The following is a 25,057-nucleotide window of genomic DNA, read 5'->3' on the forward strand; positions in this document are numbered from 1 at the left end:
GAAAAAACATTGTTCAGAGACGAAATGCATTCCTTTATTAAGTGGGAATTTCAGAGTTCCATGTACTACCCATCTCTACCACCTCACAAAAGACCTAGGGTAATTGAATATTTCTCCGACTCAGAATCGAAAGTAGCCGTTTGTTCCTTTCAAGACGACTTTGATATGGATCTATCCAACTCATCTCTATCTAATAAAATGAAGTCAAGGTACCTCTTTTCATCAGAAGAACTAGACCCTTTAATGAAAACAATGAGAGATACCTTAAATATAGACAAGGTACCTGAAATAAAACCCATCCAGTATGACTTATTTAGCATTGTTGGAATGCCCCCCAGTATATAGGCTGCCACCCCCTGTAGTATATAGTCTGCCCCCCCCCCAGTATATAGCTTGCCAGCCCCCCGCCCAGTATATAGCTTGCCAGCCCCCCCCCCAGTATATAGCTTGCCAGTCCCCCCCCCAGTATATAGCTTGCCAGCCCCCCCGCCCAGTATATAGCTTGCCAGCCCCCCCCCCAGTATATAGCCTGCCAGCCCCCCTCCCAGTATATAGCCTGCCAGCCCCCCCCCCCCCAGTACATAGCCTGCTAGCCCTTGCTCTGAGTATGCTAAGCTTTTAATAAAAAAAAATATTAACAAGTACAGGCGGTCCCCTACTTAAGAACACTCGACTTACATACGACCCCTAGTTACAAACGGACAACTGGATATTGGTAGTTTATTGTACTTTAGTCCTATGCTACAATAAACAGCTAACCAGTTATCAAATGTGTCTGTAATGAAGCTTTAGTGTTAATATTGATTCTTATGACAACCCAACATTTTTAAAAGCCAATTGTAACAGAGACCAAAAAAGTTTTGGCTGGGATTACAATGATAAAATATACAGTTCCGACATACATACAAATTCAACTTAAGAACAAACCTACAGACCCTATCTTGTATGTAACCCGGGGACTGCCTGTACTCACCATTCCAACACCCCGGTCCCTTTCTTGTTTCTTTCGGATCCTCTTTGGGTCATTCAGCTCCTCTTCAGGACATTCGGCTCTCTTCAGGTCTTCACGCTGGGCCGGTACACACAATGAGATCACGTGTTTTTGAGGCGCGGGCATTTGCGAGGGGACCCAAAAAGGAGCCAAAGAGGAGCGGAAGGACCTGAAGAGGCACCGGAGCATAGGAAGCGAAAACCAAGCCCACAAAAAAATGTTGTAAATGCATTTTCCCACCAATTTCACTGCATTTGGAATTTTTTCCAGCTTCCCTATACACGCCATAAAATATTAAATACCGTCACTATGAAGTGTAAGTTGTTACGGAGAAAACAAGCCACACAGTGTTTTACATGGAAAATTATTTATTGAATACAACCATAGAACTATACCTTTTTATAAATCCATATCGATGAAGGACACCCTAATATGAAAGAAAGACCAAGGCTTGTACTTATACTAGTTAATACAATCAACACTCATTTTCACTCACCGGCCACTTTATTAGGTACACCATGCTAGTAACGGGTTGGACCCCCTTTTGCCTTCAGAACTGCCTCAATTCTTCGTGGAATAGATTCAACAAGGTGCTGGAAGCATTCCTCAGAGATTTTGGTCCATATTGACATGATGGCATCACACAGTTGCCGCAGATTTGTCGGCTGCACATCCATGATGCGAATCTCCCGTTCCACCACATCCCAAAGATGCTCTATTGGATTGAGATCTGGTGACTGTGGAGGCCATTTCAGTACAGTGAACTCATTGTCATGTTCAAGAAACCAGTCTGAGATGATTCCAGCTTTATGGCATGGCGCATTATCCTGCTGAAAGTAGCCATCAGATGTTGGGTACATTGTGGTCATAAAGGGATGGACATGGTCAGCAACAATACTCAGGTAGGCTGTGGTGTTTCAACGATGCTCAATTGGTACCAAGAGCCCCAAAGAGTGCCAAGAAAATATTCCCCACACCATGACACCACCACCACCAGCCTGAACCGTTAATACAAGGCAGGATGGATCCATGCTTTCTGTTGTTGACGCCAAATTCTGACCCTACCATCCGAATGTCGCAGCAGAAATCGAGACTCATCAGACCAGGCAACGTTTTTCCAATCTTCTACTGTCCAATTTCGATGAGCTTGTGCAAACTGTAGCCTCAGTTTCCTGTTCTTAGCTGAAAGGAGTGGCACCCGGTGTGCTCTTCTGCTCCTGTAGCCCATCTGCCTCAAAGTTCGACGTACTGTGCGTTCAGAGATGCTCTTCTGCCTACCTTGGTTGTAGCGGGTGGCGATTTTAGTCACTGTTGCCTTTCTATCAGCTCGAACCAGTCTGCCCATTCTCCTCTGGCATCAACAAGGCATTTCCGCCAACAGAACTGCCGCTCACTGGATGTTTTTTCTTTTTCGGACCATTCTCTGTAAACCCTAGAGATGGTTGTGCTTGAAAATCCCAGTAGATCAGCAGTTTCTGAAATACTCAGACCAGCCCTTCTGGCACCAACAGCCATGCCACGTTCAAAGGCACTCAAATCACCTTTCTTCCCCATACTGATGCTCGGTTTGAACTGCAGGACCATGTCCACATGCCTAAATGCACTGAGTTGCCGCCATGTGATTGGCTGATTAGAAATTAAGTGTTAACGAGCATTTGGACAGGTGTACCTAATAAAGTGGCCGGTGAGTGTATAACGCCTTCTGTTATTTAGTGAAACTTCATCTAATTCTAGACAGAAGATTGTGAAGTCCATTTCATTTAGTCATGTGTATGACATATAAAGGATATGAAAAGACTGACACGGTATAAAGAGGAGAATAAAAAGACTAACTGCTTCTTTATGTCATAAATTCTTAGTTTTTTATTTTTAGGTAATATGTTTTTTTTTTTTGTTACAATATATTGTCTGATTCATAAAAACAGTCTCCCCAACAGCATCCATACATGCTACAAGAATGCAGCCTTGAAAAAAAATGTTTTTGTGTTGGCATCCGCTTGTGCAAAAACCTGAGGCACACAAATATGCCAGTTCATTTGTTGTAGATTGGCTCTGGTCGCCCAGGCATCCCTCACCTTAGTGTCCTGCTCATGCTGGTGTGAGGGGAAAGACTGGCATATTGATTGGGATGAATCTCTGCCAGGTCAGACCACAGAATATTTGCACTTGGTAAAAGGACCTTTGAAGATGTCATGATTGGAGCCTCCTCTAGTGGCCAATAGTTGGAAGTTTTAAGAATGTTTCCATCATTTTTAATTTTTCCTGAAATGTGTTAACCAATAAAAATGCAAGAGAATAAAAAAAGTGTTCTGCATTTCATGAATGTGTATTCAGAGCTTCAACATAGTTTTAATTATTTATTTTTTTGCATTTTAGCATATTATTACATGTCATTGGAAAGTTAAGTGAAATAAAGAAAAAATGAATACCTGTGTGTGTTAATCTGGATTTTCTCCCCGGAGATTGTCTTTACTTAACAAAATGCACATTTTGGTAAAGACTTTGTAAAACCATTTGCCATTTTTTTTCCTCATGTAAAGTAGAGAAGAAAGAGAAGAAACCAGCCACAGCAGATGATGATGCACGACCTGTTGATGTGTCTCGACTGGACCTGCGCGTTGGCTGCATTATCTCTGCCAAGAAACATCCTGATGCTGACTCCCTGTATGTAGAAGAAGTTGATGTAGGAGAAGCATCTCCAAGGACTGTTGTCAGTGGCCTCGTAAAGCATATTCCTCTAGAACAGGTATATAGTAGTGTATTGTACTAATTTATTATATGATTATGGTTATAAGTATTGGGGGGGAATTTATTATGGCTGGTACGCCAGTTTTCTTCCAGAAAAGCCATGAATTGAGACTTTATTTCAACCTGATTCCTACCTCACAATAAGGAGCATTTAGTATTGCCAATTATTATATCAAAATTCTGCTTATCAACAACAAACTTCTCAGCCTTCTTTCACCAGTTCTTCACCAGAAGCAACTGGCATTAAGGTGCATAATATAACATTACTTTTTTTATAATGTAAAAATAAAGTCTTTACTGTTGGGCTGGGGGTCCCACGGCGCTCCCGATGCCTTGCACCGGCTTGCATCGCTGCCATGCCCCTGTTTGTTTACAGGGGCCCCGCATCTTTCCTCTGCCAACTTCCGGGAACCTTGCACGCCCAGTCGTTCCCTGCACTAGTGCCTGCTTTGATTCTCACAGACCCCCAAGCCCAACAGTAAAGTTTTTATTAATGTTGAAGAACCCTTTTTAACTTTTATTGTACCTTGCAATTCAGTTTTTCACTGGCAGCTTGAGCGCCATCCAAATCTAGGCAGAAAATAGAGAGGGTCCACTTCACCTGGGGCTGGCTCTGCACATCTATACGAGGTCACTTACGGGAGCAGATTATGTAATATAAAATGCATTTCTCTGGTCTCTTGGCTGAAGCCTGTGACTAAATACATTTGACGTTTCTTTACTTAGTTTCAGATGTGTGTGGTCTTTCCTAAATCCTTGTTTACTGTCAAAATCCACACATTGTGCAAGTATTAAAGAATACAAAGTATTTTTTAAGGTTATAATGAGTACTGTATTTTTTTTCTGCCAGGTATAGATATACAGCAATGACTATTACTGTATAATTAATGTAGTTTGATCTTTCAGGATTGTTGGTTTGTCATCTGTCAAATTTCTTCAACAGCTGCAATGATGAACTGTTATTTGTGCTCCATAGAAACCATTATACTTATATTTAAAAACATTTTCCATGTGCACTTTGTTTTTGTCTATGAAACCAGTGCTCAAACATTTTAGGTTTGCTTGTGCTCCATCTCTGTTTTATGAACCTTTGAATGGGGGAAGAATAGGATCTAATTTGAAGGCTATTTTCTCTTTTTCATTTTTCTCCATGGAGACCAGTCTTTTATAACTACATCCTTAGTGCCAAGATTAATGCTAACCTTGGGAACGATTACGAACTGCTGATCAATATTCCTGGGAGTGCAGCGGGGAGGATCGCTGTGCTGCCAAGTCATTGGAGTAATTAGATAATTGTCTCTGATGCTTGCTCGAGCTTTAAAATAAATACATGCATAAATAGTAAGGAGCACCTGGGAAATAAGAATAAAAACTGCGCTTGATGTGAATCATGTGCTCCTAAGCACAGATATAAAACAACAATAGAAAAATAAAACATCTGGTCAATTATGTTTTACAGTCATATATCTTCATCATTGCTATAAATACTGGATGGAAGGTATTTACTAAGCAAAGTCATTTTCCAGCTATAGGGAAAATGGAGCATTTTATTGTTGGCTATGCGAAGTCCAAATGCTGATTGAAGTGGTAGGGCTTAAAGAAGTAACTTTGTCTCCATTTTTTTAACATTCCCTTTAACAACAAGCTTCCTGGAGGGGAACTGCTCAGCTTGCAAACTCTGAGAAACTCCAGGGAAAACACTTTCTTCACAAGTGAAATGGCTGCTAAAGTTGATTTCCAGATGGCCAATATGAAATTGGCAGAATTGACCTGGAAATTTTACTTCCCAATAAAAAAAATTAATTTATATATATGATATTGACCACCAAAATAGTACATTCCCATTGATCTTAGTTTAGCAAGGATCCAAAGTTTTCATGATGTTGTAGTTTATTATAATAAAAATTTAATAATTTTTTTTTTTTTAAAAACCATTCAATATTAGGATTATTTTTATCATATTTAATAGTTACTTAATCATGCAATACTAATTTTTATTTTATTCAGTAATCTGAAGACAAAGAGATCCTTATGCTAAAGATGACCATACACTTTTGTAAGCTGTTGGCATGCCTGATACTACTTTTCCTGACATCTTGAATTGACAAATTGTTATGCTCAGTCAAAATTTGTGGAGTTTTGGTTAACATTCTTTTAATCTTTAGGAACACCTTTTATTTTTTAGTCAACTTGTGGATCCCTTTTAGTTGCCTTCTCAGTAGCCAAAAATTACTGTAATTTTCAGACTATAAGGCACACAAAAATCCTTTGATTTTCTCAGAAATCAAAGGTGCACCTTATAGTCCAATGCGCCTTATATATGAACCTTATTTACAGACAACAGCTGCCTTGAACTGTGCACAGGTCTGCCACCTGCTGGTCATTCATCCTTATAATCAGGTGCGCCTTATAATCAGGTGCGCTTTATATATGAACTTAGACGTTTTAGCTGGCATTTATTGATGGTACGCCTTATAATCCTGTGCACCTTATAGTACGTAATAAACGGTATTCTGAAAAGCTGTAAAATAGGGTGGGCAATAATCTATGTTAAAAGAGGGTATTCTTAGGCTTGAGGATGCCATAAATAGAAGAGAATGTGTGTGCTTGTAGTTGCTAGGTGTTGAGTCTTATACACAGATACTTTTTCCCTGCAGAGGTATTCTTGGCTTATTCCTGACTTGTAGATATGCCCTAATTGTACCATTACTTCTATAGAACGCCATTTTACCATCTCTCCATTATTCCCTTTGTAAGTAGACACTTTGTAGTGTTTTGTGGGCATAGTGTGCCACAACCTTTTTTTATTAATGAGCTAAAGAAAAATCAATTTTGTGTCATGATTTCATTTAATTTACATTTTACTTTTGCTTAACATAATAGGAGAAAATGATATTATCTACCGGACCATGTGTGGAAAATAGGTTTCCGGTTCTCAATAATGAATGGAGTAGCAGGTTGGGCATAAGGAGAAAAACTGAATGCAAAAGGGAGTGACCAAAATAGTAGAGCACAGCGCTGTTATAGAGGGTTAGTGAGAATGCCGGCTGTTTTCACCACTCACAATGATGGTTACATGGAGTGGAAATGTGTTCAACCTGCCACTCTATCTATTTCAGAGTGATCTCCCCAATCCCGTAGAAACCTCTTTACTACTGGATAAAAGTCCTATGTACCTTTGTTTACTGTTATGTCACCTTTTTTTCTTTCTTTTTTTTTTTTTTTTGCACCAAAATTTAGCTTCGGATTTCTTATTTTTAGGATGCATGAACAATGGTTTTGTCTCTGCACTGTCTATGTTTCAACCAATAGCACACAGGCAAATGCATTTCTATGGAATCATACACTTGGTCAAAGATGAGCAGACACGATGGTCCGGTACCGGTTCAGCATTTGGCCGTCTGACCGTACATATTGCCAGATTGGCCGAAGACACTAGCCATGGCTATGATTAGCCAGGGGGACATCTCCTGATCATGGCCAGTTGCTAGCGGTATCAATATGTAGGATTGGCTGTTCGTCTGCCAATCCCACAGTACGTCTGGGTCAGGGAGCTGAACCCGACCATTGGCTCCGCTTATCTTTAGTCATGGCTTCCACAGATCCTAACTGTCTGAGCTGCAAAACTTAGAGCAGGGTCTTGTTCCTACCTGTGTTTGCGAATTTGACTGCCATCAGCGTGAGTGGACTTCAACCTTTCAACCACAAATCCATTGTATGCATGTTAATGTACCAGAAGCCAGGCTTCCCAGCTATGGGAATGATTACTACTGCTACTTCACATCATGAATATGGTGCAGGGAGTGCACCCGTAAACTAATGTACATGATTCTTTCAATCTAAAGAGGATCAGGAGGACCACACTGCATTGAATTATAGAAGCCTTTTTCCATGTTTAATTATTATTTTATGGCTTTTTTTTCTGGTGGGTCTCCTTTAAGTCTACGCTGTTGCTTATTTTCATTTATATTAGCATCTTCTAGTGTCTTAAGGGAGAGAAGTAGGTAAAGGCTGTGAATTAGTTTTCCTTCCGAAAATAACTTCAAGGGAAACATTCCTGCTGTGAGCCATCATAAACTTTGGATTGAGTTACACCTAAAGGAAGGACTCATTTTCATTCAGATGTTTTGGAAGTTTTCTTTCGGCTGTATAATAAAGCGCAGCTATATCTTATTTCTGGCAGGAAAAACATGAAAGTGCAGCGACTGGTTGGATCAATACAGCCCAAACGTGTTTTGTGTGTATTTTGGCCTTTTGTGTTTTCTCTGAACATGTGCTGAAAAATTTAACATTGTTACAGTGATTGGATTTGGGCACATAAAGGATTTTGTGTTTTCAATTTGTTGACACAATTTTATGTATGTAAGATGGATTATGTGCTTAGCCCCATCCTGAGTATGGTAAAGTTGTATCCCACATACTGGACCTTCACAAATAATGTTTTATGAGCCTCCGCTATGGACAAATAATAAAATCGCTGTTCCTTTAGATTACATTTAGAGGCGCATCACCGGTTACATTACAGTTCTCATTTTATGTATCCTTACATGACCTTTCGAAATTTCCATGGCAGTGTAAGTCGTTTGTTGGATGGGGTGATGATCACAGTAGGGGTTGGATGGAGCTTTAGCACTGGTGATCAGCTGCCCATAGATTGAAGATCCCCTATGTCACAAATGGGAGGCTGGTAGTGACAGAGGACTCAGAAACCCTGGTTTGGCTGTTGGTGAATGTCCCAGCTGTTATACAGTAAACTAATAATTTGTCACCTGTCTGTTTGTAGCAAATAAATGAATGTCTTTGGCTAGAATACACCTTTGGTATATTACAGGCTTTAAAGGGAACCAGTCACCTCCTCTTACCCCAAAACCCTTTGTACTTTGTTCAATATTTTCCAAGTGTTTTAAAACATTCTATTATTCCTCTTAAAACACTTTTAATTATGCCCTCTCACCCCAACTCAAAGTCAAAAAGTCATGAGAACTATGTTATGCAGTCAAGCTCCCTCCACCTCTCTGTGGCCTTTTGACCTGCTAACCCCGCCCCTAACCCCAATGTTATCATCTTCCTCAGTCACCTTTGCTCTCGGCGCCTGCCCTGCACGACATCTGCCAGCTGAACAGTTGCAGCGCTTCTCTGCTACATTACTGCTGTGTTGATTTGCCCCATAACCGGTAACCTGTATTGGTGGATGCAATGTGCCTGTGAACCTGACCAGGGACACTCAGCATTACCCCTCACAGGCGCACTGTGCTAGCATGTGATCGCCAAGGAAGAAGATGATGATGGCAGAGCTAGGCAGGCAGGTTACAAGTCCAAGCAGCTGTGAGTAGGCGGAACTCCCTCACCTGCTTGACTTTCTGTTGGGGAACAGAGGGTATCATTTTAGTTTTTTTGATAATTTAATAATAATTTTTTTTAGAGGAATACTGGATAGTTATAAAGATATATAAAAACATAATTTAGACACTTGGGAAGTGTTCTGGGATTAGTGGAGGTGACTGATTCCTTTTTAAACCCAGCTGATTTTTTTTTTTTAATCCTTTTGGGACTCCCACTCTAAATTACATTGAAAATGGTCTTATGAGGAGGTAGCCATCTCAAAGGTAACAATATTCAAAATATATGATGATACAGTAAATAATCAGAACAACAGATATATAATGCCTTTTTATAACAAGCCCTATTTCCACTTTTTTTTGGGTTAATACTTGGTCAGCCATGTTTACTTTAGTCTCCGCTGGAAAACCGGTTCAGACTCTTGCTAAAATTTCCGCCAGGTCAGACCTGGTCTAAACTGGTCTAACCTGTTGCAGATCACGTTCATATCTACTTGGAGGCTGGAGCCTCTTGGTAGATATGGGCTGCAGTGCACTGCATTTTTATCAATTTCCCCCAATGTGTTCTGACCTTCCCAAAAAACTGCTCTTTGTCATTTACTTATCCCATTTAAAATGTAGATATTATTAACTAAGAGCAGACAATTGAGAAATGAAAACAATTCAATAAAATTATCATTTTAAATTTGTATTGTATTATTTCTACATTCTATTATTTAACATCTGTAAAAAAAAATCCAATCTAATAGTTTTGTTTTTATTAATGTTTTTAGATGCAGAATCGGATGGCGGTGCTGCTGTGTAACTTGAAACCTGCCAAAATGAGAGGAGTACTGTCTCAAGCCATGGTTATGTGTGCCAGCTCTCCAGAGAAGGTGGAGATACTGGACCCCCCCAGTGGAGCAGTTCCTGGAGATAGGATTACTTTCCAGGGATTCCCAGGTAAACATTCATACCTCATTCAGTAGCTCATACCTTATGTAATGTAGCAGTAGATCACGGCAATCAGGTCATTTGTACTTTACCACTCTGCTTTCTTGTCATGTTGATGGTGCAGTCCCACCGTCTAGGAAAGCATCCTACTGGCTACTTTGCAGAATAAGTCCAGGTTGTCAATGCGTTGATATGGCTGCTTTGGGGGGGTGGGGGGGTCTAAGAAAGCCATGGGTAATATGCTTGTCATCAGGTAATAGGTTGCCTTGCAAGCACCGACCATATTATTCCATATGAATTAAGCCACCAGTTCTATATAGTCGGTACAACACTTTTATGGCAGTATTCACATCAATCGTAAAATGTTAATTTACATGCAATGTACCCTTGGCCATCTTTTTTTTTTTCTTTACTAAAATTGTATTGTATAAACTCTTTTTACCAATAAGAATGGAGTGAAAATATCTTTCACTTTGTTCCAGGCAGTGTTCATGTTTTGCTGTAAACATCACTGCTCTCTTATTACTAAAAGATTCAACAAAGATTCAGACAATCCACTCCCTCTCTTTCCTAATGCCTTACTATCCTTTTTATTGTCATCTGATTGGTAGACTGTCAATTTATTTCTATTTTCAGATTACTGTTATAGGGACTGTCATCTTGTCTGAGCTCTAGAAACCGAATTAAGTGTGAGATTATAAGACCTGGTTCAGACACTGTTGGCTTGGAAGGGTGCGCAATGCTTTTTTAGTTAAAATTTCTATTAGAAGGTCTGTATATTGGGAAGGTGAAGTGTGGATATTATTTAGAACTGTTTTAGAATTCCTTTGGAATTCCCGCTATAGGGAGTGGAAAACGATAATGGAGGAAATCAATTAAGGCTCGTCACCCAGCATTCCTAGTGTATTAGTTTTGAGATAAGAATCACTTTATAATGTAATTAGTTAAATATATATTAAAGCAAAGCTATAAATAACCATATAGGTTCACTAACCCTGTGTTATGTACTTTTATATATTACTGTGCAACCGGTCTAAGACTGTAAAATTTGTGGACATCTTTACTTTACATGTAAAATAAAAAAAATATCTCACATATTTTTGTCACTTTACGCTGGTCCGAGTTAACATCACTGTTGTTTGTGGTATCTGTAGATAATTGCACATAAGCTTTATAGGCCTTTTTCATCTAATACAGGCCCAAAAAGTGGCTTTTGGTATATACTGATTCCAAGTCACCCCATTGACTCAAGGGGCCTTGTGGCTGGTGGAGTCCTAGTTCTGTCCCTAGCTTTTCTAGTGTTTGCACTGCATGGGTGCTCAGTACAGGAGGAAGCTCACATTAGACAGTGCACAGTTAGACATAAACTGCAGCATGTGTATCAGGCCTCACACACACGACGGTATGGTATTTACTGTTCTGTATATAAATACAACAGTATGCAAAAGTACGGCACAGTATTGCACTATATCCGTACCATATTTGTATAAAATAAGGTGGGCTGGCAATTGATGGATGGCTGACTATTGGCTGGCTGACAGACTGTACCTCCCACTGGTTCTGGATACTGAATGTATATACAGCAGCATACGGTGCACAGCCATATAGCACGTATTTTGCCCCTATATTATACGTTCCCATTGACTTCTATGGGCCGTAGGGAATGGAAATACAGTGAACCCTTTTCTAAAAGTTTTTAAAATCTGTCTAATATCCTAATATCCTTGATAAATGTGATGGCAGATTTTTGTGTTAAACAAAGCAATGTACCCCATTATGTGATGCCATATTTGCATCTATTTTATTGACTAATATGCTGCTGCTACATTTTTATAGAACGTCTCCAAGACACTCTGAGCCTGTCTTCCCATATGTTCTTAGCAGCTGCATCTTCCTCCTTCTCATATTCTTTTGCTGCAAAAAAGAAAGATCTGTCTGTTTTTCATATTGTTGCAATGTGAGGATGGAGGGTTTGTCAGTCATAAAACATTTCCAGCGCCCTTTGTGATCCAGGATACAGAATGGCGCGATTAATGAGGTGCAGAACAAGACCTTATTAGCTAATAATCCAGATTGCAGTGACTTCAAAAACACAAGCCCAGTGTCATGGGCTGTTAGAGCTTTGCCTCATATGGTAGAATAAGAAGACTGTAAGAAATAAAACATGTCTGAGGTTCACTTAGTTCATCTCTGCAGCCAGGCTCTGTCTACAAGAATAATTTACATTACCACATCCTTTTCGTAGCTGTTACCATTTAATGTACATATTACACACAGATTGAGGATGAGACTGGAGAAATTAAATGAACCACATCATGGAAGGGAATGTGCCATCTTATTTGCTGATTTAATCAACATCTAAATTGTTCTATGTATTCTAGTATTTCTCAATAACTGGTCCATGTGAATGGGACCTTAAGGGCGTTGTTTTTCTTCTCCGTGATTTTCACTAAAGCCTTACTGAGCCTTTTGTTTTTATGGGGGTTTTCCCATTTCTTTTTTCCTTTTTTTCATGTTTGTGAATCACAGACGGCAATAGAAGTCTGATGACAGTGTTTCTTTTGGGTTTTTTTTTTCCACTGGTTTTGAGGAACCAGGTGTTATGCTTACTGGCCAAAGTTAAAACTTAATTTTTATTTATTTTATTTTGGAACACTGGAAACAAAAATAAAACTGATGCGGACAAAAACAGAAGCAAAACTGAAACAAACGTGCCAGTGGACGTGCCAGTCTGACTCTAACATCAGGGCTGGTGCCTTATAGTTCAGTCATGCGGTTTATATTTAGTTGACTATGTGAGCTAATTCATGCATACATTTCTAGATCTTTTGAGCTGCGGGACATTTTTTATTCCTTAAAATTTCATTGAATTAATCGTGGGCTTTGTGTAAATGATTTTGAACCTGGTAATATTCTCAAGTAAAATGTTCTGCTTTCCATTTACCATAAAGAAGTGTATGTTCTGGTTGCTTAGCCACCTGTTAAAATGGACCAATTTCAGAACAAATGATATGTGTAGTGATGCTTTTTGTGGATGATCTAGTCATGTTATGGTCTTTTTAATGTTTTCTTTAGGTGAACCTGATAAAGAGCTGAATCCTAAGAAGAAGACATGGGAGCAGATCCAGCCAGATCTTCACACCAGCGATGACTGTGTGGCTACTTACAAAGGTGTACCATTTGAAGTCAGCGGAAAAGGCGTATGCAAATCTCAAACCATGTCCAGAAGTGGCATTAAGTAATTTATGTGTGTGTGTGATCAGCACATTGATGCCAATACCGGAAAATTTCAGATAACTAGTACAATAAAAAGCCAATAATTATGTTCATCATTATTGTGTTTTTGGTGTGTTTTTGATTGTCAATGGTTACTAACCCATTTACTTGGGTTCACTCATGCTCCCCCCTTCCAAGTAAAACTGATTATTATAGAAAACCAACAGGATCTTACTGAGGTGTCAGATTTTATAAAGATGAGGACTAAGACACAATGGCTAGATCTTAACACACCATCTCAAAGAGGACAGGAATATATACACAGATACAGCAGAGATAAAACTACTAGGGAATGTATAGTCAAAAATACATAATGTCAATGAACAGTGTTTCTGCGCCTCTACACTCTGGACTACTAATATCTGCATTTTTTGAAGTAAGGCATGCTTTAAGCTTAAAAAACAAAAATACATTTTATTTATAACAACTTTCAAGCAACAATTTTCCATATACATAATACAACATTCCACAAATAAAGAATCTGAAGTGGCAGTTGTCACAAGGTATCTTCATGAACCCAGGAGGAACAGGATAAGTAATGGCAAACACCACTGGGCCTAGATCACTAAAACAGTAGTAATTCCATTGACACTTCCACACAGTCCCTAGCACACTAGATGACTCCACCCACCAGGACCAAATTTTGTCAAGCGTTTGTGGGCATTTCTGGTCCTACTACAGAACCTGGTAAAAGGGCACATGGTATTTGTTAACCTGTCTCCAACATTAATTGTAATTGGTAATCTCAACATCCTTCCAGGACATAATAATAATTTTGGGCACAGTAGAGAACAAATCTAAAAAATGTCTGATAATTATAGAATCCAGGTCACTGATAATCCCCAGCACTCGTAACTTTATGGTCAGGAAAGTCAAAGTTTACTCACACAAATTCCAGGACGGCAAACCAGAAGGAGAACACCTTAGAATATGCCCAGATGCAGTGCAGGAAGGTCCTTGTCTTACCCAGCAGCACGTCTGTGAAGGGTGCGGTCGCCATGCCCACGGTATAGCATACTCTCCTTGTCTATCTTTATACATAAATCCCTGGCACTCACCACCGAGGAAAAGATGTTTCTACTTCTCTCCACTCCTACTGGAAATATTTTACCAGTATATCAACATATTTCTGAGTTTATGGTTTGGTGAAGAAGCAGAAAGGTTTAGCATTGTGGATTTTTTACCGCCTTTTAGGACTATGTTCAGTAGTTTGACAGCCATATCTAACTCTGATAAAATTGTGTCTACTTGTTTGCCTATGCACACACCATTATATATGATACGAATCGAAAATCACAACAGAATTGTTTGCATATTTCATACCAAAACTCTGCTTCCTATACTTTTCCAATAAGCAGAAATGTCGTAAGATGGAGGTCTGATTGGCAAAATTTTCCAGAAAAGGATAAATAAAACATTACATCTTAGCTGCTTCAACAGCATTACTGTTTCACAAAATCTAATGACATGATGTGCGATGATAACCAAACCTGTATATCTATTCAATAAGGAACAGTCTCCCTACTGTAGACAGCGCTGTTTTGATGTGATTGCATCTCATCAGTACAGTGTATGGAACATTGCAGCACAGTGAGAGGCTAAAGACAAGGTTGAGGAAGTAAGATGACTTCTTATAGAGCCATTTAAGTTCTTACCTGCTGGTGTGATTGTTTTTTTGACTGTTATCACTGGAAGGAATAAGTAAATATTTCCCTGTTGCAAACCATCATAGTTAATACAATTACATTATCACCTTGGACCACTGAAGTTATTGTGTACTGCACCAAGATTATGGCTGCAGGCCAGGCTACCGTACACATATGCTGCAAATATATGATTTGAGGGCCAAAGAAACATCTGAACAATACACAATTTGTTCTTCCAGGTAACAGTTATATAGGTGTTAGTGTCTGGTAACTGTTCTGTCTGATGAAATGCAGGATTTGATTGACCAATACTGCTCTTTCTTCTTGTGGCCTTTCAATAGGATAGTCTCTAAAAATGCTTCGACCATGCACTGTTTCTAGGAGCGTACAAAGACTTTTTGAGGCCATGTTGGTGTACTTCTCTTCTGTCATCCTCATGTCATCTAGTTTTTCTGCATGAGTGAATACAACAGCAGTAAAATACTTCCAATTCGGGCCCAGGAGATCCTGTAGAAAAGAGGTGTTTATTAGATTATACAATATGAAACACAGAATTGTGTCATTCTAACTAATTGTGAGATTATGCTGTCATTGTGGCAGTACTACCAAAACTTATTATACAATACGATAGCGCTTTATTGATCCCCGGGGGGGAAATTCTTTTGTACATAGTGTCCAGATAATTGTTACACACAGTTAGAGACAGGCTTAATGTTGCAATTACATACATACACTATGAGAGGCACCTTTTTACATCTTGCTAGTTCCTTAGTTACATACAAATATAGTTACAGCACATTGCGGTACAGCACACTACTACCTTACATTACATAAGTGGAAACTATTACTGTACAAAATACACTAGTGACCATAACAAATAGACACATGCTAGAAACACATGCATACGGGTTACTAAAGGTGCTGGTGCGGTCAGTTATCGTGGTGAAACAGTGGAGTGCTGCTGCTGTTAGTTTGGCACAAGAGACACTGCCCTTAGTTCCACTTTTGCTAAGTATGGGTGCTTAAGTTGCCTGGTGCTGGCTACTGTAGTAACCCCTTGGCTGCCAGGTTCCATATGAGCCTGAGGGGCTTCATTAACACCTCAATCTCATTTGTATACATTCTTTCATCCTGGTGGTAGATGCCATTTAAATCTGAAATTTATACACCAAAGTCAAATTAGTTAAGTATTAACAAGCGGGCGAGAAGAAGACAGTTATCTTATATCACATTCTGTGATTCTGTATCTGGATGATAACAGCTATTTGCAAAGTTTCTAGATCAGTATAATAGATTCACCTTCATTACTGACTTTAAAGCACGCACATAACAATTAAAACTTTATCAAATAATTAATGAGCAACAGAAGCAAAAGGGGATAAAGAGCATGTGCAGATATACAACCCATACACAGAAGAACATTTGCCACCAAAGCATATGCACAAATAAAGAACTTTTGAAATTAAAGTGTCACCAAACCATACACTGGCCAGTAAGTAGGCGGATCAAAGAATAGTTTTAATGCTAAAGAAATAATATAACTTTCTACCTCATATGACACCATCTGTGAATAGGGTATTTTATAAGCTTTCCAGACACAAGTTTATCTATTTCTCAAAATTCTGTAATTTCAAAGAAAGTTCTACTTTTATCTTCATGCTACTTGGTGCACTAGGGTGGGGCAATTCTTGTTTTTATTCTTTCTATACAATCTAGCGCAGCCCAGGTACACTATTATATGCAGAATATTATGTACACAGTATATTTCCCATAAAAAGAAGGTAAAGTAAAAGGATGAACCAGCAGGAACAGCCAAGAAGTGCGTTTACATAATGATAAAAGTCAAATTTTCTTAGAAATGAGATTGCTGGGAAAGAGTAAAGGTCTAGAAAGTGTCTGTTTTTACTTCGGGATGATTTTTAGATAAGTCTTTAGAGATTTCTAAAGGGTTCTAAGCGGAAGACACTTTAATTTAAGTCAATTTAAATATAGTCATCTGCTTCCAGACCTCAAATATATTAATGATGTTTTTTAAGTTGGACAGGCCCATGGTCTCCATTGTTATGTCTTCAGGCACAAGTGGCAATATGCATATGTCATTAGCTGACTTCCACTCAGGAATGAGCTATATTCCGTAACCTATCCAAGTGTTTTCTATAGCAGATGGCTGACGGTGAACATGTTTTTCTTCAGCATTCTCCACAAGCATATGTAAAAACCATATTTTATTTAAGCGAACAAATTGTGAAGCTTGCAAGTGCTCATATCAAATAATACATAGAGGTCGAAATAAAAGGAAGTGACCACAAGTTTGTGCGGACTCTCGGTTACTGCTTTACCATGTGATTAAACGATTGTATCCAGAAAAACGAAACTCCAGTCGCGTTTCATTCTTTTCAACAATGTTTTCATTTTTAAACAAATTGTGGAAATGATGAAACCTAATACACCACAATTCGTACTGACTGTAACGGGGAGCAAGCATCAACATATGTTAAAGAATGCACTCTTAGCAAAGATTTAGGTTTTTTATAAATGTAAATGATCTAATTATACTATTTCAGGTATTATTTCATTACTTTAGAGGGAAATGAAAAACAAAAGAAGTTGCACACTCTTAATATCCTACTCATTTATCCTGTCTATTTAAGGTTATCCTCTTGTAAAAGGAGACATTGTCATTTACTTGGTAGCTTGTTTCCAGAACTGTGTAAGCAATTTACTAAGAAAAATGCACCACAATTCTAGCACATTACGATTTGAGGGGGATCTGTCTGCAGTTTCGACCATACAAAGCTGCAGAAGTAAAATAAAATTAAAGCATGTTTTATTTTACCGGACCAGGGTCAAGGACCTGTTTAAACTGATCAAATTCACCTAATTAGACAATTGGGATGGTTCTATGTCTGTCTTTGGAGCTCCGCTGCTGATCAGATTCATTAAAGTGGTTTTGGCCCTTCAATAAGTGTTGTTATGCTCTATACGTGTCTGGGATTTTTCTTTCAAAAAGGTGGCAAAAGCACCAAAAGTCGCAGCACATACACCAGCAGGGGGCAGGAGTGACTTTGCGACTTTTTAAAAAAGTTCATGAATCTGGCTTAGCACTGTGTTGCACTAGCAGTAGTTCTATGTTTCCGACAGTTTAGTAAAGCGGCGGGAATAGTCCTGTGCGACTTTTTAGCAATGAAAAGTCACAAGAACCCTCTATGAGACTTTTTTGCACCAAAAAAGCGCAGCAAAACCAATGATAAATGTCCCCCAATGGGTCAGAAAAGAAACAGAAAGGACATTGCAATCGGCAAGTTTGTGAAAACATATTTTGAAAAAGCATTAGTAAATCTGCCCCAATGATACCAGCATACCAACATATAGAATTGTCTACTTATATGTCCATAAACAAATGCAGCACAGTGATGCTTACGGCTGCTTAGTGTACAGGGAAGTGTGAAAGGCTCTTTGTTGCCTATATTTCAGCAGGTGTTCAGAATCCGCTAGGTAATTGTGAGGATGTGAACTACATTCATTAATGGGCGTTTATTGCGCCTTTTTGGAGTAAAAGAGAAGTTTTTCCACATCTATCATCCTTTATGCCAGTAAACTAGCATAAAAGATGACTACATTGTACACCAGCTGCCTACTGGCAGATCACCCCCCCCTTTCAACCATTCATAGAATTAGAAACACAGCAGTTATTTCTCAGGCAAATATGTAAATGATTACGCATCTGGCCTGATTAGAAGCTTGGCAGCAATGTATCAAGGCTGTCTTTTGCAGCCAGAAAGTGCAAAGATAGACTAGACAGTCTTAGATTTAGCCATGGCGTCTCAGTGTAAGGCTGAATTTAGCCGAACGTATGCCGGGCGAGCATACGTCCCCCATATGTTGGTCTGAATGCAGCCTAAAAGTGCCTAATCTTGCTTTACACCTTCTATTTGTTGGTCTTGTCTACTGCATCAACTTTTGATGCACAATGTTGCAAGGCCATGCCCGAGTGGTCTAAAAGTTGTGCTAAAATTTGCGCAAGGCATTTTAGACAGGTTTTTGTCACAATTGGCACTAGAATTCTGGTGCAAGTAGATTAATAAGTCTCCCCCAACGTGTCCATTTTTATATAGAGGTTTGTCCCATCTTAGACCAATTGTTGTAGCTGCAAAAAAACCCTTCTGACCAATTTGTTTGAAATTATTAAAACCTAGTGGATTATTTGTTTTAAGATAATAATTTGCATGATTTAGGCTCTGTAATGAGATAACTTTGTCTTGTTCTACATTGGTAGTAATTTATTGAAGCATTTAGAACTACAGTTAAAGGGTTGTTCCAATTTCAGCAAATAAATGTTATTGTTTGAATTATGGAAGCTATACAATTTTCCAAAATAATTTCTGTAACGATTCCTGATCGTTTTCTAGATCTCTGCTTGCTGTCATTCTAAAGGTATCTTTATTGTTTATTTCCAGTGGACAGAAATCTGACCATGGTCACACAGGTTCACGGCTCATTACAACCCATGGGGGGAGCTTATATAACGGTGTGTGATAAAGTCTCCCAATCTCCTGCCGCCATACACATGAGGCTTCTGGGCTGGGCAGTGTGTAGTTCTACACCAGATCCTGCCTTTCCTAGAATTGAGCCGTTTACTAGTGACCGTTCACTTTGAAATTATAAAAAGCATAATTTGTCTTGATGTACTGTTGAGATTAGTGGTTTAAAAGTTGGTGAAAGTTGGTTCCCTTTAATACAAAGCACATATAAATGTAAGTTGCCTTTACATTTTGGATCAATGTTTTCTGTAAATCTTTGACTTTTCTGTTCTGCTGACCTTATCTTTACAATGCTAATGCCTCCATGAAAAAAGTTTTCTTTAATAATTTTGCTATAAGCTATAGGTTTGACACTATCCATACAAGGTCATATGAGAATTGCGCGTTATAGGCATACAAGATAGACTTATTGTAGAAATCCATACTATATATGCTAAAGACCTATGTAACACTATAAGATAAATCTAAAGTATTTCAACCAGAAATTTGTTATGTGTTAAAATGTATGCTGTAATGTATGGCACTACAAGAGATTGGTGCTGCATCTACATTTACTACCAATATGAGTGCAAGTGGCAGGATCCAGCAGTGTGATGCTCAGCATGTGCATTTGGTGACAGGTAAAATACATGAAAAATCATTAATAATAACGTTTATTTTACCAGTTGTTTTCATTTATAGAAGGCACCTGGAGGGTCAAAATGCTCAATGTAGCCCTTTAGGCGTGTAGTTTCCAACATGGGGTGACTTGTTAGGGGTTTATTTTATATAATTTAGAGCAGCGCAAATGCTTTTATTATATAGTTTTGTTATAGTTTTTAAAAAATTTAAATTTTGAAGAAAAAAAAAGGTTTTACATTGCAATAATCGGACATCTGTAAGTTTTTCATACTTCGGCACACTGAATTATAACACGTTTAATATTTTTGTTTGTGGGCCGCGCTATTATTTAGATCTATACCATTTTGAAAATTTTTCAAGCTTTTGAAAACTGTTCAAATTTTTACAGGTGACAAAATGGCAAATTAGGCAAAGTGGATGTTTTTTTTCTTTATTAAAGCATACACTGGGGGTCCAGTTTGGGAGGGAGGAGCTAAAGTTGAGCTTAGTTCCACGGAGGCTATCGCCAGAACCAAAGACCTTGGGTAACCTACATCCACTATTTATAAGCAATTGATGAATTCCCAGCCCCCTCCCGCTGTGGGAAGCTTCCACGTATGGCAAAGAGATATCCCTGATATCCCCATAATCTTAAGGAAATTACACGCAACTGGCACTCAACAGTTATTAGTTCCCGAGATCAGTTGATACAAGTAAAGGGGCTACAATGAGTGTACCTGACCTCTTTGCACTTGCGACAGATGTGTAGACTCTCCTAAGACTTGTGTTCTAGATGCGGGGAGGGTACAGGTACCTTCTTCCACATGATTTGGGAATGCCCATCCATTCAGTATTATTGGATGGACATTCATTCCTACATGAAAGACGTAACTATCCATAATTTTGGGTAAAAAGGTGAATAAAAAAAATCTAAATGACCGGACCGTCAGAATGGTGAGAAAATAACCTAGCTACCATAAAGCTTACCTAAATTCTCATGAGGATCTCTATATTTGGGTTGGTAAGATTTGAAGGGCCAAGTCTGTAATTCTATACTTCTGCTGCACTAGCTTTGATATTTTTTCTCATTTCTGTGCATTTATGTATGTATCAATGATGGCTCTCTTAGCTACATAGATAAACATTTTTAGATTTGGCAAGTTTTTTTTTTTTGTTTATAAAAATAATTAGCTTTCCTGTTTTTTTATGTATAAAATATTTTGCCAATGAAATCTTTCCAATGGTAAAAGTCAGAAAGTCCGTCTAACATAACTTCAACACTTTCCTCTTGTTGGGCCCTAATACCTCTTGACAGGTTGTGTGTGAATAGCGTAACCTGGCCTGGCCTTGCTAGGAATAAGGAAGGTAAGCTTGTACTAGGCCATTTTCATCTGGCAGCAATTAACAATTTCATCCATGTTTTTTGATGAAAATACAAGGCAGATCTGGTGATATGGGATTACAGATAAAACTCCAGTTCTGGAGGGCCTGGCAGCAGAATGCAAATCATCCCCTCGTACAACGGCTAAACAGCTTCACTTATCTATTCTTCTTTTTATCAGGAAAATTGATGAAGACGTGCACACAAAACAGACGGGAAGAGAAATGCTCATTTTAAGCAAGTGCTAGAAATTACTCATCCTATTACAAGAATTACCTCTGTTAATTTGACAGTGTGCTGGTTATCTTCTTCACAATGTAGGATGTCAGCCCTCAGGACAAGTAGAGCCATATGTAACCCCTCTGGAAAGTGCTCTGAGAGGGCTTTTCTCACTCTCTTCTTCACCTCATCCTGGTTCAGGCTGCTATGAGGAATGCCAGGTGTGTCCAGCACCTGCAGTCTCAGGCCTAACTCTCTCCCCATCCTCCGAGCAAAATCAGGTATTCGCATTTTGCACAGTCGGCACTCTTTAGTCACAGATTGTGGGAAAATTCGACTTTCAAATTCATAACTTCCCAGCAGGCTGTTTCCAAGAGAACTTTTACCACATTGCGTCTTTCCCAGGAGAAGGAGATTAATGGTGATCTCATTGTTATTATCCATTTTTTCTCTGTCAAACAATAGTAATAATTGGAGAGCATTAATATGAGTTCTCTCAAGATTTATGTGAGGAAGGTTACATCTAATGAATACCTAGAAATGATCAGATTACAGGCCAAATATGTGGTGAAATAACTGTGACGTTATACAAGAATACGTCCTAAGGACATGTGGATGAGATTTTATTATTGCCATTGAAGAACACAGGGAATATCAGTTCATTTTTTTCAGCTTTGCACTGTTATACAATCTAGTTCATCTTATGTCAAAACTTTACATTGATTACATGGTTTTTTAAGCAGTGTTCTGGGTTTTTAAAACTGATCACCTATCACAAACAATTGACGTCATATACATTAGTAATGCAGGCTAGGTGCAACTCTGTCCCATTCAAGTTAATGGGCTCAGGTGAAATACCTAGTACAGCCATAGTGCAACGTGCAGGGCTGTGTTTAGTAGAGACTGCAATGCTTATATTAGCAATTCAGATACTATTTTTATTATATTAGTTAATTTATATTATCTGCACCTATATTAGATATATATAAAAGCAGTCTTTAGAGTTAATCACAAGGCCGACATCAGAGGTATGCAACTAGTTTTATTGCTAAGATCACACCACTTGAGGTTGTTGAAGCATCTACCCTTTGTTTTATGGCTTAGGCACCCAGAATTTATCCCACACCTCTGACAAAAAAAATATGGGATGATAGTTTCACAGGATGCAGTGTCCTACATGGATAAATGCTTAGAAATCTTACTTGGACAACTCAAATCTTATGGGATAGAATTTAGTATTGTTTGGATATTGTACAGTACACCATAGATGGAAGGGTTTCATCAAAAGAAAGTACTGCAAGAGTCATGATGCTAATGACACTTTGATATAAAGCTAGCCTTGTTACATTTACAAAACTGTATAAATATGTAGTAATAACTTCTAACAGTAACAGTGATCTCATGTCTCCTTACCTGAGCATGCAGTCTGTGTCTACAGTACAACAGGATAAGGCACAGCCACTAATATAAGTGAACTTTGACTCCAAGATGATGCTGTCCCTGGTACCACTCTGAGGGAAATAGAGAATCCTTGTATTAGTTAATCAGTTACAGAAAGATCAAAGTTTATTACTGATAATATGAAGAGTACACAGGATCTCTGGTAAAGCCTGCCACTGGTTCTTCATATAAACTAATGACATAATTTCCATTTTAAGGTAGAAAATAAATGTATCCTGTCGCAATACATGACATTATATAATAAATACAAAAACCAAATCTGAGGAGTTAATATTAAACAATAGACATTCTACATATCCCTGCAAAAAAAAAAAACTATACTGAGGCCCAGGTCGGCAATATTGTTTTTATTTACAATTTCATGGGACTTTACAAGCAATAAATAACATGGTAAACATAATTACTAAATAATACATAGTATACAAGTAATAATAACTACTATAGGGGTCCCCGACTTAAGAACACCCAACTTACAGACGTTTCATAGTTGAAAATATCTGAAGCTCTTTGGATGCTGATGATCCATTTATTTAGTAAGGCTGCAACGATCCACTGTAAGGTTTCTAAAGCTTTATTAATAATTCTTGTTCCCATGACATCCCAAAAATGTAAAAGTCCATTTGTCACCAGGACAAAAAAATTATTTGTCTGGAGTTACACTTAAAAAATACCGGTATCTAGCAAAGAAAGATCCCGGCATTTCGAGGTAGGTCAAGCAAATGAATTTCTCCTTTAATTCACAAAGTGTTGCATACAATACAAAGTATACCGCAAATGCGTTTTTCGGCTCTTCCCAAGCCTTCGTCAGAACATGCTATTTCTCTCTGCAGTATGCAAATAAATGACTATAACAAAATACAATATCATTAGTCACAAAATGAAGCTGACATGGTTTGATTTTATGATTTACAAAATGTTATGGGCTTTCTAAAGTAGGCAGAGTTATCACCAAGATGAAACTACAAGTCCCATGATCCTTTAGTTCTCAGTAACTCCTCCTCTCTCTTATGCTCAGCTCCTAGTGATGATGCAACAGACTGTCACGCTCTGTTACCATAGTAATGATGTGTGTAACTGCCATCACTGCACATTACCTCCCTGAGATGATGTCTCACCACAACACTGGCCATACTGGATGTAATGCAACCAACCATCTACAGCCAAACATAACGGTGATCACATGACCTGCCAAGGCAGGTGCAGGACATGTGATGTGGACATGGGACCAGCAGCCATCTTCATCATACTATGATGAAGACTATGTTTAGTCGAAACGCGTCGGTGTAACAGTTGCATTTTGTGTGCCCTATGGTATTTTAATGTTACGATAAAAAATACTTTAATCTCATCATCCGTTGGAGTGCTGGAATGCTTTTTCCTTTTGCTGTTGTGGCACCTGCTTTGGGGCAGAGATCTGTGCACACTCCGGATGTGAAAGGGTCAGGTGAGCTGAGTTTATGGATTTGCTGTTTGTTTTTACAGTAGGTGTAGATATTTTGTTGCGGGTATCAGGATAATTTATTGTTTTGGGTAATCACAGTATAGGTGATTTGTCTTTGTTTAAATGTTTCCTGGTTATTCCCTTACTGTCCAATTGATAATTGATAGTTATCTTCATAACTGCACCTGGAAACACTGTTTAGTAGAAGGATTGTTAATATCCCCATTTCAGAATTTTTTTTCCCTTTCCTTTTTAGCTACCAAATGGACTATGACTTAACCCTACCACCCATGAACCGTGCTTATCTGTTTTTTTTATGCTACTCTGTTCTGCATATGCCCCATTCACACATTTTTTAGCAGTTTTTTTCTCTCTCTTTCCTTTTATGGTTTGGATAGTTCTGCCATGCACACAATTTCTATTTTGTTTATTTTCACCCATCATGCATCACAGATATAGGTGCTCAGCAGTGAACCTCTAG

General features: G+C 38.5%; 2 protein-coding genes across 4 annotated transcripts in view; one reads left to right on the plus strand and one right to left on the minus strand.

Moving 5' to 3' along the window:
* Positions 1 to 13,343, plus strand: part of AIMP1 (aminoacyl tRNA synthetase complex interacting multifunctional protein 1) — a 37,523-nt gene extending 24,180 nt beyond the window's left edge. For all 3 annotated transcript variants that reach the window (XM_072119117.1, XM_072119106.1, XM_072119127.1), the window contains 3 exons: positions 3,532 to 3,737; positions 9,852 to 10,020; positions 13,087 to 13,343. In XM_072119117.1, coding sequence (XP_071975218.1) covers positions 3,532 to 3,737; positions 9,852 to 10,020; positions 13,087 to 13,253 — 542 coding nt within the window. In that variant the 3' untranslated portion in view covers positions 13,254 to 13,343. The remainder of the gene's footprint in view (positions 1 to 3,531; positions 3,738 to 9,851; positions 10,021 to 13,086) is intronic.
* A 340-nt stretch (positions 13,344 to 13,683) lies between these two features.
* Positions 13,684 to 23,179, minus strand: GIMD1 (GIMAP family P-loop NTPase domain containing 1). Its single transcript, XM_072126886.1, has 3 exons — positions 23,088 to 23,179; positions 21,732 to 22,125; positions 13,684 to 15,440 (listed from the first exon to the last, which is right to left on the minus strand). Exons 1-3 carry the CDS (start codon positions 23,093 to 23,095, stop codon positions 15,180 to 15,182), a joined length of 663 nt encoding a protein of 220 aa, XP_071982987.1. The 5' UTR covers positions 23,096 to 23,179; the 3' UTR covers positions 13,684 to 15,179.
* Positions 23,180 to 25,057: the final 1,878 nt, after the last annotated feature.

Source organism: Engystomops pustulosus, chromosome 1 (genome assembly GCF_040894005.1).
Source record: "Engystomops pustulosus chromosome 1, aEngPut4.maternal, whole genome shotgun sequence".
NCBI lineage: Eukaryota > Metazoa > Chordata > Amphibia > Anura > Leptodactylidae > Engystomops > Engystomops pustulosus.